This window comes from Monodelphis domestica, chromosome 4 (genome assembly GCF_027887165.1).
Source record: "Monodelphis domestica isolate mMonDom1 chromosome 4, mMonDom1.pri, whole genome shotgun sequence".
NCBI lineage: Eukaryota > Metazoa > Chordata > Mammalia > Didelphimorphia > Didelphidae > Monodelphis > Monodelphis domestica.
The window spans coordinates 444714200-444733254 of NC_077230.1; the positions used below are offsets into that span (position 1 = coordinate 444714200).

At 40.3% G+C, this 19055-nt stretch overlaps 1 protein-coding gene across 1 annotated transcript; it reads right to left on the minus strand.

The window, feature by feature from the left end:
- Positions 1–969: 969 nt before the first annotated feature.
- Positions 970–16635, minus strand: LOC100619999 (zinc finger protein 260-like). Its single transcript, XM_007492628.3, has 4 exons — positions 16358–16635; positions 15597–15718; positions 10304–10430; positions 970–4948 (listed from the first exon to the last, which is right to left on the minus strand). The coding sequence occupies exons 2-4, from the start codon at positions 15627–15629 to the stop codon at positions 2943–2945; spliced, it is 2166 nt and encodes a 721-aa protein (XP_007492690.1). The 5' UTR covers positions 15630–15718; positions 16358–16635; the 3' UTR covers positions 970–2942.
- Positions 16636–19055: the final 2420 nt, after the last annotated feature.

Here is a 19055-nt window from a genome sequence, read left to right on the forward strand (position 1 = left end):
GCCACTTCCCAGAATGCTTTGTAACCTCACCTGAATTCACACCTGGGCCAAGAACAGAAATTATTTTTAAACTGACTCTGCCTTCTTCTTGCTCTCTCGGCTTCCACTTCTAGGGACGGGCGATTCTCTTCCAGGCAGGCAAGATGTAGAGTGAGTGGTTGTGAATGGGCTCTCTGGCCTAGACACGTGCTTTCTTATTTTGTATTTTCTTTATTTCTTAATCTTTAATAAACCTCTAAAATTATAATAGTCCTAACAGTAAAGCTAATTTTAATCTTAACAGTAGAGACTGGGCAGGCCAGAATGGCAAGGGGATATAGGGAGATGATTCTCTCCCCTAAATCTCAGACAAGCTAATCTCAAGAACCATTGTACCCAGGAATGGAAGGAAGAAAAGACATCCTAAAACCAGGAGCTGTTCGAGATAGGTAATAGACCACTATTTCATAGTGAGCCATGCTTACAATTCTACTTCCTGTTTGGAAGAGTAACTTTCCTTCCCCTTCCCCCAGGGGTAAAGACGCCAGGGAGAAGCTTGCTTCCCCTGCCACGTAGACAGGGAGTTAAGAAAGATTGCCTAAGGGAAACAAACCCGGGCTTCCAAAGCAAGCAGCGGGCAAGCATTCAGTTGTTGGCAATGTAAGCAAAAGAGGGATTTTATACTTTCCAAGTCTCCAGAGAGTGGTTCTAATCAATAGCAGCAGCAACAGCAGCAGTAGGAAGATCAGGAGTGGTAGAAGCAGGTGGCTGGGACCACCCAGGGAGTTAGCAGCAAGAGGCAGGATTGCCAGCAACAGGTCAAAGCTTAAAAGAGAGTTCACCTGGGGATGGAAGTGGGGATGGCAAAAAGCTGTGGCAGGAGAAACATGGTTTCTTTTAAAACTAATCTACTCAGAGAATTGAGGGTTTCTGAACCCCACTTCTGGTCACCATAAATGTAAGAGTTAAATTAATGTCCAATACTTAAAGTATTTTTCATAAAGTTTATTATCCAACAAAATAGAACCATATGACTAAGTTTTCTACCTGTTCAAAAAAGTGCACTCTGCCAACACCACTGATAGGAAGGACAAGAAGGCTAGACCTGGAACTCGACCCAATTTATCCTGTCTACATCAGCACGTCATGACAGGAAGTGAGTGGAGTTATGGGAAACATAGTTTTTTTGGGTAACAGATTCTAATTTCACAATATGGGGAGCTACAAATAAAAACAATGTAACAGCACATATAGCTAATGGCCAAAACACAGTAGCTGAAAATGGCATAGTGAAATAGAACATTATAGATTAGATCGATATATGAACTTTAAACCAAAATTAAATCTTAAACAATCAGCAAATACAACATATGTGACAAGATATAGGAACTGAATTCAAGAGTTCTTTTCTCCAATTCCAATAGCTGCATTATAGAGACTTCTTCACTATTTGGAGGGAAACAAACTGAAACAGTTAATATCAAGGGAGCAATGTAGTAGCAAATTCACCTCGACTCTTTAAGGTGCCGTCCCCTCCCCAGTATCATCATCCATTTGGATTCCTTTGGTCACACTATTGGGGGTCCCCATACCCACACTAGGCATTGTGTAGGCTAACCCTATATTGGATGTATTGCAGAGACTGGGCAGGCCAAAATGGTAAGGGGGTGCAGGGAGATGAATCTCTCCCCTAAATCTCAGACAAGCTAATCACAAGAACCAGTGCACCCAGGAATAGAAGGAAATGACATCCTAAACCTTTGATAAGCCTCTTTTTCAGAGTAGGTCATACTTGCAATTCTACTTTCTGTCCATAGGTAGCGCTCCAGTATGCACTGGTTAAAGTTAAAGAGGTTTGGAAGAGTAACTTCACTTCCCCTGTCCCCCAGGAATAAAAACACCAGGGAGCCACTTGCTTCCTTGTCCTTGTCATGAGGCCATAGACTGCTGCTCTCCTTGATTGTTCTTCCTAGTTATGGCGGCAGGGAGTTAAAAGGGTGGAAGCATCTCCTCAGGTAAAAGCCTTTAGGAGGCTAACTGTTGCCTAAAAGAAACACCCAAGCTTCCAAGGCAGCAGCAAACACTCAGGTGTTAGCAACACAATGGAAAGGGGGATTTAATAGAGTGATATTATAAGTAAATTAAAGGAAGGTAAAATAGTATACCTGTAAGATCTATGGGAAAGGAAGGAAATTTAAAACCAAACAAGAGACAGGGAACATTACATAATGTGGAATGAATAATTTTGATTATATTAAATTAAGTCTGCATAAGTTCTCAAATCTTTCCAGGTTTTTCTGAAATCCACCTTCTCCTAATTAATGATAAACTAATAGGATTCTATTACAATCATATGCCATCATTTGCTTAGCCATTTCCTAATTGATGAGTTTCCTCTTAATTTCCAATACTTTTGTCACCCCAAAAAGAGCATCTTTATGTATTTTATAATTTTTATACATATAGGGTCTTTTTCCTTTTTGTTGTTTAATGCCTTTTTGACGTATTTCCTTCTCCAGAATGGTTGAGATAGTTCACAACCCCAAAAGGTCATTCTTTTTTCAATCTTCTCACATCTCCTCCAAGGTTTGTCAGTTTCCTTTTCTGTCATAATAACCAAACTAATAGATGTGGGCTGGTCCCTCAGACTTGTTAACATTTGCACTTCTCCAAATGAGAGTGATCACCCTCATGAGGGAAAAACAGAAAATTGAACATAGTCATTAGGTTTTGTTGGTATTGTTCAGAAGACATTTTCTCACACTGAACAAGCTCTGGACTCTCCATTTCAATGTCTTTCTTCATTCATGATAGGAGTAAGACTTCTATCCAAAAGGAATTCTCGCTTGGGAATAAGAGATGATTGTTGCCTGAAGGCCTTACCACAATGATCATATTCCTAAAGTCTCTCACTAGTGTAAATCCTCAAATGTTAAATAAGAGTGGTAACTATAAGTTCAGTCTCACTTATGAGGTTTCTCTCCAGTGTGGATCCTCTGATGTGCAGCAAGACTCACCCTGTGTATGAAAGACTTTCCACACTTTGTACATTCATAAGGTTTTTCTCCAGTGTGGATTCTCTGATGTGCAGCAAGCTTACTCCCCTGTGTGAAAGCCTTCCCACATTGTGTACATTCATAAGGTTTCTCTCCAGTGTGGATTCTATGATGTACAGCAAGAGAACTACTCTTTGTGAAAGCCTTTCCACACTGTTTACATTCATAAGGTTTTTCTCCAGTGTGGATCCTCTGGTGTGCAGTAAGATTCACCCTATATATGAAAGCCTTTCCACACTGTTTACATTCATAAGGTTTCTCTCCAGTGTGGATCTTTTGATGTGCTGTAAGATTCACCCTGTGTATGAAAGCCTTTCCACACTGTGTACATTCATAAAGTTTCTCTCCAGTGTGGATTCTCTGATGTGCAGCAAGCTTACTCCCCTGTGTGAAAGCCTTCCCACATTGTGTACATTCATAAGGTTTCTCTCCAGAGTGGATTCTATGATGTAGAGCAAGAGAGCTACTCTCTGTGAAAGCCTTTCCACACTGTTTACATTCATAAGGTTTTTCTCCAGTGTGAATCCTCTGGTGTGCAGCAAGATTGTCCCTCCGTGTGAAAGCCTTTCCACACTGTGTACATTCATAAGGTTTCTCTCCAGTATGGATTCTCTGATGTATAACAAAATTACTCCTCTGTGTGAAAGCCTTTCCACACTGTGCACATTCATAAGGTTTCTCTCCAGTGTGCATTCTCTGATGTGCAGCAAGATTGTCCCTCCGTGTGAAAGCCTTTCCACACTGTGTACATTCATAAGGTTTCTCTCCAGAGTGGATTCTCTGATGTGCAACAAGATTGTCCCTCCGTGTGAAAGCCTTTCCACACTGTGTACATTTATAAGGTTTCTCTCCAGTGTGGATTCTTTGATGTGCAGCAAGATTGTCCCTCTCTGCGAAAGCCTTTCCACACTGTGTACATTCATAAGGTTTCTCTCCAGAGTGGATTCGTTGATGTTTAGCAAGATTACCTCTCTGTGTGAAAACCTTTCCACACTGTGTACATTCATAAGGTTTCTCTCCAGTGTGGATTCTTTGATGTACAGCAAGCCTACCCCTCTCTGCGAAAGCCTTTCCACACTGTTTACATTCATAAGGTTTCTCTCCAGTGTGGATTCTCTGATGTCTAACAAGATCTCCCCTCTTTGTGAAAATCTTTCCACATTCTGTACATTCATAAAGTTTCTTCCCAGTGTGGAGCCTCTGATGTGTAGCAAGACTCATCCTGTGTATGAAAGCCTTACCACACTGTGTACATTCATAAGGTTTCTTTCCAGTGTGAATTCTCTGATGCCTCACAAGAGAGCTATTCTCTGTGAAAACCTTTCCATACTGTGTACAATCATAAAGTTTCTCTCTAGTGTGGATTCTCTGATGTGTAACAAGATGACCCCTCTGTGTGAAAGCCTTTCCACATTTTTTACATTGATATGGTCTCTCCCCAGAATGTAATATTTGATATGAACCAAACTCAGAATTCTGACCGAAAGGTCTCCCACCTTTATTACTCACAGAAAGAGTCTCTACACGTTTACTTTTTGGACGTATTGTGAGGTCTAAACTTGAGTCATAGGTCATTCTCCCTAGGTTATCTTGATATATGGGCATGTCAGGAGGCTTTTCATGTAACTGATTAAATCCTACTTTTTCAGGAAAGCATTTGGTGTATTCACTATCCAGACAACAGTCATTTCCTGAGGTCAATTTCCCATACTGATTTAGGACTGAATGTTCGACTTCATCAAATTTATAGTCACTCTTTGGATTTTTATTTACCTTTAAGATATTAGAGTCACATATTTCTCTCAAAATGGAGTCACAGGGACCTTTATTCATGGCTTTTGGAGGGCCATATCCTTCTATAAAAAAGTTCAGCTTTTTTATAGACATCTCCGCTTCAAAATTAGTCTCTGCCTCTGAAGAAAAAATAATGATATTAACACAAAACAAAAGGGGACACACACAGAGAGAATATAAGTACTTTCCTCTAACAACAGTAAATAAACTGATTTTTATTCTATTTCCAAAGGTCAAAAGGAGTTTTCAAATTTAAATGAGCAAAACCAGACCTTGGATACACCATTTGGACATAACTGCAAGGTGGAAGATTTTAGAAATACATACGAGGGCAGCTGGGTAGCTCAGTGGATTGAGAGCCAGGCCTAGAGATGGGAGGTCCTAGGTTCAAATCTGGCCTCAGACACTTCCCAGCTGTGTGACCCTGGGCAAATCACTTGACCTCCATTGCCTAGCCCTTACCACTCTTCTGCCTTGGAACCAATATACAGTATTGATTCCAAGACAGAAGGTAAGGGTTTAAAAAAAAAAAGAAAAGAAATACATGCACATACAATAAAAATGAAACCTCACAACAGACCCATGAAAGGCAGGCCCAAGAATCTCATCATACTTTGCAACTCATGTCATAAGTAAAGAATGGAGGAATGACTTGACCAACTTCCCTGCAAATAGACTACAACTCAAACCCTGTGCCTAAGCATGCTATGTCTACAGTATTGAAACTATCTTTGTTCATTGTCCTTTCTGTCTTTCCTTTTAAAGTCACTCATTGAATAATCTTATAATTTTGTCAATCTCAGGTAACCTTCCAGATATTTCATTCCCATCAATCTGAATGCACTATCACATGGCCATTCTTGGTAAATTGTATATGCTAAGCTGAGGAACAACTTCATTCTATTTAACTTACATGCAGCAATTTCAAAGTGCAATATAAGTTTTCTTCTTTTCTCTACAAAGATATTATGCCATTCAGAGCAGAAATTCATCTTATTTTATAATCTACCATATATGTCTCCTACTATATACTGAGTCCATCATGCATCTCCCAGGAAATGAACAGTATAATTCAGGGTTGGTCTGTGAGCCCCCAAGTCTAACTCTCCCTTCACTACAACTGATAAGTCTTTTGGGGTAACAGTCCTTATACACCTGCTTTCACCTCACTCCCCTTGATAGGTTATCTTTAGGCCTTTTTTCTCTAGCAGACATTGTGATTCCCCTCACTGAAAACAGGATATAAAATTTGTTCTTGGAACTGAAAGCCCTGGGCATAAGAAAGAATGAATGGATCAGGAGAAAAAAAATTAAAATTTGGTCCTCTTAATGTAAAGGGGGCATGCAAACAAGGCCTATAGAATGGTTTCTGTTGTATTCATTGTTTGGACATTTACTGCAGGGCAGAGATCATGTAACACATTTGCAATCAGAAAAGTCCATCTTGATTTATCTCTTGTAATAGAAAGATAGGCACATTCTACAACCCCTGTTATCTAGAAATTAAAGGCAGCTGATAGTGAAGAGATCAGAACTTGGAGTCAGAAAACAAATTTAATCCAGCCTGAGAGAGATGGCAAGTTGATGCCCTGGGTTAAGTTATTTAACCTGTTACTTCAGTTGCCCCAACAATGAATTGAGAACAATAAGACTATCAAACTCACAGGCATTTTGTGAAATTAATGATAATTATGAACTCCTTTACCTAATAGAGGACACAGAACAGGTATTTTTAAAATGCTTATTGCCTTCTGTTACATTTCTATCACCAGGTCTGGAATTTGAGGGAAGAATGAAAGAGGAAGAAGGATAAACTTGCTAGACTAGGCAGAATTAGGGGCTATGAGCTATAGTTTCATATATCTCTTTAAGTTTTATTTCTATATTATTTATTTTTAGAAGTGAATAATCATATAAAACCACAACCTCAAAACAAAACCCCCCAAAAGTGAAAAATTATATGCTTTCATCTGCATTCCAACTATTTCTCCGGAGGCATTCTTTGTCATAAGTCCCTCAGAATTGTACTGGATCATTGTATTGCTGAGTAGCCAAAGTTGTCATAGTTGAACATTCCATAACATTACTGTTATAGTGTATAATGTTCTCATGGTTCTTTTTATTTCCTTCTGCATCAGTTGATGGGGGTCATTCCAGCACTTTCTGAAATTATCCTGTTTGTCATTATTTACAAGACAATAGTATTCCATCACCCACATATATGACAATTTGTTTAGCCATTCGTCAACTCAGACATCCCTTCATTTCCAATTCTTTGCTACCACTAAAAGAGAAATTACAAATATTTTCCTACAAGTAGGTCCTTTCCCTTTTTTTCTGATCTCTTTGGGGCACAGACCTAGTAGTGGTATTACTGGATCAAAAGCTACCCATTGTTTTGTAGCCCTTTGGGAGTCATCCCAAAATGCTCTACAGAAAGGATGGATCAGTTCACGAATTCAATAGCAAGGTATTAAGTGTGCCAATTTTGCCACATCCCCTCCAATCTGTGTCATTTCTCTTTACTGTCATATTGGTCAATCGGTTAGGGGTGAGGTGATCCTTCAGAGTTCTTTTAATTGACTTAGCTAATCAACAGACATTTACAACACTTCTTCATATGATTATTGACAGCTTTGATTTCTTCATCTAAAAACTGCCCACCTATGACCATTTGTCAACTAGGGAATGACTTGCATTCTGGAATAAAATTGAACTAGATCTTTATATGTTTCAAAAATAAGATCAGATAAATCTGTTATAAAACAGTATTTCCTGGTTTGTTGTTTCCCCTCCTAATCTTGGTTACATTGGTTTTGTTTGTTAGATTAATGCTCTATTTTATTTGCCCTTTTTTCTTTGAAAACAAACTCCTAGTCTTATTTATTCAATAGTTCTTTTACTTTCTATTTTATTAATTTTTCCTTTGATTTTTTGGATTTCCAATTTAGTCTTTATTTGGATTTTTTTTTATTTCCCCCCTCTATTTTATTAACATAAGTATTCACAGATATAAATTTCCCCCGAAGTACTGCTTTGGTTACATTCCACAACTTGATATGTTGTCTCCTCACTGTCATTCCTTTCATGACATCATTGATTGTTTCCATCATGTTTGTTGACCCACCCCTTTTGACCAATTAGATTATTCAGTTTCCAATTAATTTTAATTCTTTCCATTAATTCTTATTGACAATAATTTTATTGCATTATGATCTGAAATGTTTGCATTTATTACTTCTGATTTTTGTATTTCATTGTGAAGATTTTATACCCTGGTACATGGACTTTTGTTTATTTTCCACGTGCACCTGAAAAGAAGATATTTTCCTTTTCCTTTTTGTGTTTGCTCCATGTATCTATTAAATGTAACTTTCCTAAAATTTCATATACTTCTTTTAATCCTTTCTTGTTTATTTTTTGGTGAATGTTCTGATAAAAGAAGGTTGAGATCCCCTGCCAGTATAGTTTTATTAGCAATTTCCTACTTATTCTCCTTTAGTTTGTAAACTTGGAAATTACTTCACCCTAATTAGACATACTTTAGGGGAAGATAAAGTTGTAAACTCCTGATTGAACAATGAAGGTACTTAACTCATACCTTATAGTGAAGCTAGAACTTAAGCTAAGTCTATTTTTAGATCTAATACAAAAAAAGTATTAAGTACCTATAAAGGTTAAATTAATCACAAAAAAGGTCAAGTAACTTACAAAAGGTGACATAAGAGAAAATTTCTTTAAAAGGAGGCTAGAAAAGTCAGTTCAGGAAAATTGATTTCAGTTGAGGACTGGAACTCAGCCTGAGACGGTCTCTTGATGAGTGATAAAACTGACTCCCTTTCCCTTGGGCTCAGGGAGGCCACTTTGGCCGAGGCCTTTAACTACTGCCTGGCTCAGCCTGAGCCTGAGCAGTTTAAAATAACTCTTTTCGCTCTCTCTCTTTTCCTTAATTCCTCCTCTCTATATTAATTAAATCACCATAATTTCCAGCTGACTTGGATATTTTATTATTTGGGAATATTCCCTGGTGACCAAATTAATTTAGATTTTTTCAAGTCACAACACTAAAATTATAAGTTTCTATTTAAAAAATCTGCAGGCTATATCACTTGGTGTATATATGTCATGAACTAATATGGTCTAATTATCTAAACTACCTTTTTTAATCAAGATGTAATTATCAACCTTATCTCTTCTACTCAGATCTATTTTTGCTCTAGTTTTGTCTGAGATAATTGCTACTCCTGCTTTTCTTATTTGAGTTGAAGTCCAATAGTTTCTCCTCCATCCCCTTCCCTATATTCTCTGTATCCTTATCTTTAAGGGATAAGTGTGGGAGGTAGTAATGAAGGCTTAATAAGAGTCTGGGGTCTTTAAGTTGCCTTCTGCCCAGGTACAGAATATGTAACATTATGTAGGGGGTGGATTTTCTGCACCCATCTTTGCCCAATTTTATATCCAATTCCTCTATGTCCTCAGAAATAGACGCTTTCTGCCTATTTTTCAAGTTCTTTTCCTCAGGAGCCTCACCTTACTCTGAACCCTGCTTAATCTGTGATTCTAGAATTCTAGAAACATTCTTTTAAGGTTCATTTGAGATTTTCAGGGTATTTCCAGCTTTGACTTCTATACAGTTGGAAAACCTTGAACCCCAAATTATGTTCCCCAGAATTCTTTTTCATTACCCAGTATCCCTTTCCGTGCATCCTCACCTTTGTGTAGTAACTCTTCCTTTCGCTTCTTCTCTTGTGGTCAAGTTAGGCAGGTTTACTCTAGCTTTTTATTTCAAGTTGTTATTAATAGGTCGTATAAATATAATACTTGAGTTACAGTATATTAATTTTAATTCTCACAATATGGCTTACCACGTAGGGATAGAAATCTAAAAAAAATTTTTTAAGGCTTTGAGAAAGATTTCTGGGGAACACAGTGCTGGAGTTCAAGATTTTCCAACTATACACTTCTGGTCTGCTGCTTTCTTTGGTACTGCTACTCCCATTAATGCTTCTTAACAAAAAAATCCTTTCTAAATACCACTCATCCCACATGGGAAGGGGCTGCCTTGGCAGGTATAGTGTCCCCTTCAATGGCCATCTACAAGGAAAACCTGCCTTGGTATTAACAGAGAATTCACACACAAAATTTAGGTCTAATCAGAAGGTTGACTAGATGACTTTTGGGATTAGCTTCAGGAATGTAAATCTGTAACACTGTTTTAAGTTTTCACCTGAAGCTACCTGAAATAGAAGAGAGACAATATCAGGAGCAAAAAAGGAAAGTCCCAGCTTCCCATCAAAGAATTCAAAGATTAAAATAAATAAATAAATAAACCCAGGCAGGAGGAGAACCTTGTGCAGAGATAAGCACTTTTGCTTTATAAATCACTGACAAAAGCTTAAAATCCTGTACTTTTGGCATGGAATGAAGACATGCCCTTAATAGCAGATTCAGTTAACAGAGGAAATAGTTCTTACCCACAAAGATCAGATTTTGCACATTCTCCAGCATGACCTCCCTGTACAGCTTTTTCTGAGCATGGTCCAATAGGTACCACTCCTCCTGGGTGAAGTCCACAGTCACATCCTTGAATGTTATTGACCCCTAAAACAGCAAAAGTCACAAGATTTAGAGCTGAGCCTTCAGAATTCATCCAATCCAGGTCTTATCAACTAACTTAAAGAAAATGAAGCACACAAGGGACTCACCCCAAACTCTTCCCTTGAAAGAGTGTCAGAGCCAGCTCTGGAGACCAGTCATTCAGAGCCCAATGGAATAGTGACAAAGACATTTTGTGTCTGAAGTGAGAATCATGTTGGAAGAGTAAAGACTGTAGAAGTGTCTCACTCTGAAATGCTTTTCCCTATGGAATTAGGGAGAAGGTATGTGCTCTCTGAGGGAGGCAGGAGATTCTGTGGAAAAGAGAGATGATCCCTCCTCATCACAACTGTCAGAATTCATCTAGTAAGAACCTTTTTTTTTTTAAGTTTGTGAGAAATAAACAATTACTGGGTATACTGGGGCAAAATGTTACCAATGATTAATAAGTAGAAAACAATGAAAAAGGAATTCTATACTTAATTTCCTAAAAGTCTGAAAGACTCTTATCTAGCTGAAAGCATAAAGAGGACTCCAAAGTTATATGGGATCAGATTCTGATTCTAGCTAAGTGAAGAACAGGCTTTTGTTGTTATATTGAGAGTTTGGCAAAATACTGGGTATGATGTGCCAAAACATCCTGTTTTTGCTTTATGATGAATGTCATTTCTTCCCAGAAAATATTCAATCATTTTATATTTAGTTAAAGAAGAGTAAATGTGATGAGGAAAGGAGGGGGTGTTCATCTTTTAAAAAGACAACATTGATTAACTGGGGTTGGGGACTGAGCTCATTCATAAGAAAGACATTGACTGTAATGACTAAAATAGACAGAATTTCTTCATTTTAAATTAATTTATTAATCAATTGGTCATTTAATGTGGTCAGTTGAACCTCTCTACAATACAAAAGAAGGAAAAAAAGGTAATTCCTCTAGCACTGGTGTCTTCTCTTTATCTCTCTCTTACTATCTATCTACACACATATGGTGGTACCTCGAAACATGAACACCTTAAGTCAGGAGCAATTTGAGATACCAGCAGTCACAATGAGGATTTTTTGCTTTAACCCATGAGTGGATATTTCAACCACACCCCCTGTGGGAGGAGCCCAAGTTGTATGAGGTAATGAGTATTAGTGATATCAAGGAAAGGTTGAGGATTTGGGAAAAAAATTAAACAGCTTATTGAAAAGACACACCCAGAAAAAGATGCAACAGGTCCTGCATTGGAGGTATGTAAGGACACTTGATTCACACATTATCGAAATGTTCTGAAAGGGAGGAAGAAACATGGCCTCTTTTTTTGTTGAAATGGCCTCTAGGTGAAATCGAGAAAAATGTGGCAAAACAACCAAAATTCAATGAAGAAAATGATGATAATTAAGTAAAAAAAATAGCAATTAAGTTTAGCAACAGTTACATATCACAACCAATGTGTAAGGTCAAATTTGCATTTAAATGTTGTAGCATGTGTGTAGAGTAAGTTATGTTAAGCGATAGTGCATGGAATGAATACCTTTTCCGTCAGCATCTTCACCTGACTTCAAAAGGTAAATAACATTTCATAAGCAAGTTTATTACTTTACTTTCTTTCTTATTATCTATACATATGTTATGTATAAAATATATTTTTTATTTTAAAACATATAAAAGAAAAAATTTGCATGGTTTATGGGAGTGGAACAGATTAATTCTCAGATTCATAAATAACTACTGAGCAGGGGGACTTAGGAGACTTTATTAACTCCCTCCTCCTTAGTTCTTCACAAGAGAAGCAGGTCCTTGTCCATACAAGGAAGGTGTCAGTCCAAGCTTTGCCCAGCCTTGTGGCTGGCCCAGGACACTCTCAAATTGGGTCAAAGTTTACCATGGCTGGACAGTCCTACCCTTATCCCATTTATCATAACAATAAAGGGGAGGCTCCCCCCTAGTTTCATAAACTCAGGGGAAGAGCACAGTAAGTCTGGAGCTTTGACCTTGGCCAAGCTAAAAGGAAATTTATTCCACAAAAAGATCACAATTCAACATTAATTTTCAAAAAGGTTATTTGAGAAAAACAAAGGATCTAAGCCTAGCCCTACAACAATGGAAACCTGGGGAACAAGGGTCAAGAGAAGAAGTTAAGATGCAGACTGAAGAATAACTGGCTGTTGGCTTGAAGCTCACAGCACCCAGGCAATAACTGGGTTGCCATTCACCCCAGAGCTGGGCTAAAAGCAGGCGTTCAAAATAAACCCACATTAAATCATCAGCATTTCTATATATTTCCAACAACACTTAGCAGTAAGAATTAGAAAGAGAAACTCCATTTTGAATCACTCTAAACAGTATAAAATATTTGGGAATTTATTTACCATGACAAACACAGGAATTATATGAAAATAACTACAAAACACTTTTCACACAACTAAAATGAGATCAAAACAATTGGAAAAATTTAATTGCTCATGGGTAGGTCAAGCTAATAGAATAAAAATGACATTCCTAATGAAAGTAATTTACATATTCAGTGCTAAACCTATCAAACTTTTTTCAAGTTTTCAAGAAACTTTTTTATAGAATTAGAAAAAAACTATAACAAAGTTCATTTGGAAGAACAAAAGATCAAGAAACCTAATGAAAAAAAAAACGTGAAGAATGGTAGCCTAACAGTATCAGATCTTAAATTGTACCATGAAGCAGTGAGAATCAAAACAATCTGGTAGTGGCTAAGAAAAAGAAGGATCAATGGAATAGACTTGGAGAAAATGACCTCAGTAAGCCAGTGTTCCATAAACCCAAAGATTTGATTTTGGGACAAGCACTCACTATTTGACAAAAACTCCTGGGAAAACTGGAAAACAATATGGGAAAAATTAGATTGAGATCAACATGTCAAACCCTATATCAAGATAAATTCAAAATGGACAAAAAACTTAAATATTAAAAGAGTGAAATCATAAATAAATTAGGAGAACATAGAACAGTATACCTGATAGATCTATGGGAAAGGAAGGAATTTAAGACCAATTAAGAGATAGAGAACATTACAAAATGTAAAATGAATCATCTTTTATATATTAAATTTAAAAGGTTTTATAAAAACAAAACAAAACCCAATGCAACCAAAATTACAAGAAAAGCATCAAACTGGGAAAGCTATTTTATGAGAAAAGTGTCTAACAAATGTCTAATTTGCCAAATATATAAGGAAAGAAGCCAACTGTACAAGAAATCAACCCATTCCACAATTGACAAATGGTCAAGGGACATGAGCAGGCAGTTATCAGATAAATCAAAATGATCAATAATCACTTGAAAAAGTGTTCTAAATCTCTCCTAAAGAGAGATATACAAATCAAAACAATTCTGAGGTACTATCTCATACCTAGCAGATTGGCCAATATGATAGTAAAGAAAAATAATAAATGTTGGAAGAGATATGGTAAAATTGGGACACTAATACATTGTTGGTGGAGTTGTTAATTGATCCTCCATTCTGGAAGGCAATGTGGAATTATGCACAAAGGGCTTTAAAAGACTGTAAGCCCAGGGGCAGATGGGTAGCTCAGTGGACTGAAAACCAGGCCTAGAGATGGGAGAACTGGCCTCAAATCTGGCCTCAGACACTTCCCAGCTGTATGACCCTGGGCAAGTCACTTATCCCCCATTGCCTAGCCCTTACCACTCTTCTAGCTTGGAGCTAATACACAGAATTGACTCCAAGATGGAAGGTAAGGGTTAAAAAAAAAGACTGTAAGCCCTCTGATCCAGCTATAACACGACTGGGTTTGTATCCCAAAGAATTATCTCTTTGGTAATGAAAAGTACTTGTAAAAAAATAATTAGAGCTGTGCTTTTTGTGTTGGCAAAAATTTGGTGAATGGCTGAACAAATTTTGGTATATGATGGTGATGGAATATTATTGTGATTGATGATCTGGAGGCTTTCCATATAAACTGGGAGACCATCAGAGAACTGCTGCAGAGTGAAATGAGCAGAATCAGAAGAACACTGTACACAGAAAGTAAAACACTGGAAAAATCCAATGTAATGGACTTTGATACTAGTAGCAATGCAACAAGCCAAGACACTCCTGAAGGACTTGTGTAAAACAATGCTATTTACCCTGAGAGAAAGAGCTATGGGAGTAGAAATGCAAAAGGGAAACATATGACATCACTTATCACAGGTATTTATGGAGATGTGATTTGGTGTTTAGGCCTTAAAAATTGCTCTATAGCAAAAATAAATAATATGGAAATAGGTATCAATTGACAAGATTTGTACAACTTAGTGAAATTATTGGCTCTGGGGAGGGGGAGGAAAGAAAATAAATCATGGAAACATGGAAAAAAACTTTAAAATTAATTAACTTTTTAAAAGATCACTCTATTACAAATATGAATAATATGGAAATAGGTTTTGATCAATAATACATGTACAACCCAGTGAAACTGTCTTTCAGCTCCAGGAGAAGGGAAGGAGGAGGGAAGGGAGAGAATACAAATCATATAACAATGGAAAAATTTTTTAAATAAACATTTTTAAGTTAAAAAATAAAAAAATAAAGGAACCAAAATGAAAAATATTGAGAAAGCAACAGGACAGATACTCTTGTTAGGTTAAAGATAAATGATCCGAATAGGAAAGACCTAAAGTTTCTGTAGGTTAAGTGCACTCTAAGATCCTGACAGTTTAATAATATTTAAAAAGCAGACCTTTTAGCCCTCCCCTGGAATTCCCATCTTTTTTCTTCTACTAAAAATAAGCCTTTTTCTATCCGTGCTCTCATCTGATCTTACCCCAAACTTCTTCCAAAGCCTCCCTGGCAGGCCTCAATGACCTGTCCATACCCAAGAACCTGGAATCCAGGAGCAGAGACTGTCCCTGGGCCATCCTTAGAATGGTGGGACACCCTGCAAACGCCCTCTGATGGAGGGTGTCACACTGGAGGGTGGATGAATAAATGACTGCACTTGGGCCTGTCTGAAACTTGGGCTGCCTCTTCCAGGTGGGAGGTATGGAGGCCCTAAAGAAACCCCAGAACACTGTTGGGGATTGTGGGTGTCCTTTGAGGTCACCCTGACAGCAAGCAGTGATGGCACCCCTGGAGGCTGGGAAAGAGAGGTCTGAGTTCTGGATTCCAGCTGGGGGGAGCTTGGCCAGGGCTGGGGCTGGACTGCACTCACCTGGGAAGGGGGCCTCCAAGTCCCGGGGGCCATTCCCTCCGGCTCCAGGGTCTCTGCTTGGCCCAGACTGTGGTCCCTCAGGGGGTGGCAGCCCCAAGGTGGGCAGACTTCCTCTTGTACACCTGTGAGAAATTAGAGAGGGGGAGGGCTCAGAGGAGCTCCCAGGGCCCTTCCCCTGACCTCAGAGGAGACTCTCTCCATAGGAGGGGACAGGGAGCCTCAGGCTTGGAAAAGACCTTGGACAGAGCAGGAAGAAGCCGCCCCACCCCCTCTGCTGCTCTCTTTGGCTTCATTCCATTCAGAAACTGCTTTGGGAGCCCAGGGTGGATTGAGGGAGATTCCTAGGAGAGGTTACTGGGTAAAGGGGGAGGGGAGACCCTGGAGGGGGAGACGGGCATCAGGTAGGGATGGGGAGAATCATGGGCCTGGGCCAGCCCCGCCCCTATTCAGTGACTGACTGCACGCCCCTCCCTTAGCAGCCTCCTGGGTCCCGTTATGGAGGGGTGGGGAGGGAGTTGGGGCCCATTCCTCCTCTGGGGGAGGGCAAAGCCCGGCCACGGCTCCTGGTCCAGACACAGGAGCGCCGCCTGGCATCGGCACGTCAGTAGTTCTCCCCTTTCTATGGTTCCTTAAAGAGATGAAGAGACACGGAGATGTCCCCCTCCCCCACCATAAATCGCCCCTGCCCCGCCTCTCTGGTTGCACGTGCACCGAGTTTCCCCCTTCCCCCAACCTCCACCTTAACTTCCAGGCTCAGTTACCCGCAACTGGTCCACCCGGGTCTTCTGTCTCCCCAGAAATTCGGGAGCAGAAAGTCTCCACTGCGGAAGCCCCAGCTGCAACTTTTGCATTGACGCCCTCCCCGACCCTCTCAAGACAAAAGCCAAAATCCAAACTTCTGAGCACTCCAGGAGCAGAGATGGCCCTCAAGAGATTCCCAGCATGCCCCGTGACTACACAGAGGGAATTGCCAAGACTTGGGTGACTTCAGGACCCAGGCATTCTGGGAAATGGAGTCTTCTACAATGGAAGTGCCTAGGTTTAGAGGACGCCATGCCAGAGGCATTCTGGGAAATGGAGTCTTACTTCCTGGTCCCCTATTTTTGGAGCCCTGGTGGAGGAGGGGCCACGCACCAAGGGTTCCCAGTCTCCCTGGCTGCAGCCGGGTCCTTTTAGTTTCCTTTCCTTTCTGGTACTTTTAGCTTTGATCCTCCTTCCTGTCATATAAAAGGCGGCTCTAAAAAGAAACATGGAAGCGTTTCTGAGGAGAACAAAGACTGAGGGTGAGAAAGGACCCAAGAAGCCCCTGAGCGCGACCTCCTCATTTTAGGGAGGCCCAAACTGAGGAGCCCGAGGAGGCATGGTTCCGGTGCCGTATTGATCCTAATAGCAGGGCCCTGGAGCGGAAAAGCCCCGATTCCTTTCGCTTAGGAACACTGACTATTTCTCTGTCAGACCCGGCTCCTAGGTGCCGTCTAGTCTACGGCTTGTTGCCCTTCCTTTGCCTTAAGCATCCCAAAGACCTTCTTCCTCTTCCACAGAATTTGGTGCCTGAGTGAAGGGAGCAAAGAGGGTTTTCAGGGCTGAGAGGGAACCTTCCCGAGTACCCCTGTGTGTGACAAGGGCTGAGGGCTGCCTGGACCGTCTCCTCATCAGGCTTTCACCAGTTGGGGTGTCTCCGGGTGTTCCAGGGAGAGGCTGAATAATGAGCTCCTCAAAGTCTCTGTTAAACTGCTTGAGCGAACTCTGGGGTCTCTGGTCACTGGGGAGGCCCTTGGCCTCTTGGCATCTGGCCCTTCCTGGTCCTGAGCAGCCCTGTCCAGCTTGGCCCTCTGTCCACAGCCTCCTTCTAGCTACTCTCTGCCTCTCATCTCCCTGGGTTTCAGGCAGTATTTTTGTATCCCTCATTCCAAAGGAAAGGAAATCATCACAGCCAGCATTTCTGGGGCCCTCAGGGATTCAACACATGCACCTTACTGGGTTGATGCTCCATTTTACAGAAGGGGAAAAGTAAAACAGAGATGCAGTGACTTCTCCAGGGTCACACAGCTCCAAGTGTTTCAGATGCGATTCCACTTCAGATCTTCTTGATTCCATCCACATGTCCCTCCTCTTCCAGGGGTTCACAGGAAGGTCATGTGGTCTCAAACCTACTCTTGCTAGAGCACCAGGGATTGACCCTCATTTTATGTGAATAAAACCATGAAATGTTAGTGAAAGAACATTAACTTAGCCAAGCTTGTTTCATGTGTGGGATCCTGCCTGCCTGCCACCCTGCCAACTCTAACTTGGGCAATAAGAAGAGGCAGAGACAGAATTTGAACCCAGGACTAACCCTAACCCTAAATTCTTCTCTCTCTCTCTCTCTGTTGGGGGGAGGGGGGGAGGACTCTGGCCATCTCCTGGGGTCATTGAATTGACCTGGAAGGGATGCTTCATATCACCTGAGCTGACTCTTGTTTCACAGAACACACTGAGGCTGAAGGAGAGAGAAACACATGTCAAAGTCAGAATCTGAACTCAAGTTCTCTGAGTGTTTCTCATAGGAAACAGGAGGGAGAGGGATGCCTGGCCTTCAAGACTACCAGCCCACTTCCTTTCCTCTCTCAGCAGAGGACATCAATGGGGATCCTGGATCAGCCACTTCCTCTCTGACTGTTTCTGAGGATCCAAACCTATGAGGTTGGGCTGAGGGGGGTGGGAATGAGGAGGCAGATAGTGGAAGATGGGCAATGGGGTTCAACTTTTTCTGCATAGAAATCATTGAGGAAATTACAGACTGACATCCAGCATTCAGGGGCAGGAACAGAGTGATTTGTCCTTAGTTGTTGTTGTTGTTGGCTAAATTGGAGAAGACAAAGGCCTGGGATGGCAAAGGAAGCCAAAACCAGGCCTGGGCTGGGAAGGTAGAAATGTCCTGAGAGTGAAGTGATGATTTCTTGAGGCTTCCCTTCACCAGTGATAGAGGAGAAATGGGCACTAGGGAGCACCACAGAGTCTCAGGGAGCCAAAAGCAGGACTCCCAGGTGGATACTTGTCTGCTCAGTTTTGATTAATTTAGGAAAAGATATTTTACCCTCTGGCTAAATTCCTTGGAGGAGGTGGAGGCAGGGAGGGAGGAAGAAACAGAGACTGAGACAAAGAAAGAAAAAGAAGAGGCAGAGATAAAGTCAAATGAGAGAGAGAGATAGACCTAGACAGAGAGATAAACACCTGGACAGAGAAGGAGTTAAAGAGATGAGACAGAGAAAGGAAGAAAAAGACAAAAGACAGAGGTAAAGACTAGAAACAGAGAAAGAGAGATAAAAATAAAAGAAAGACAGGAGAGAAAGAGAAAGATAAGAGACAAAGATAAAAAGGAAAGAGGGGAAGAGAAAGAGGCAGAGGAATGAAACAAAGATAAAGACAAGAGAGAGGGGGGTATGGGGGATAGAGGGGAAGGGAGGAGGGAGAGACAAG

Coding starts and splice junctions, on each gene's coding strand:
- LOC100619999 (XM_007492628.3), bottom strand. CDS start 15,629: ATGGCCCCCGGGACTTGGAGGCCCCCTTCCCAG. Junction 10,431..15,596: donor CTTGGAGGCCCCCTTCCCAG/GTGAGTGCAGTC, acceptor TTGCTGTTTTAG/GGGTCAATAACATTCAAGGA. Junction 4,949..10,303: donor GCAAAATCTGATCTTTGTGG/GTAAGAACTATT, acceptor TTTTTTCTTCAG/AGGCAGAGACTAATTTTGAA.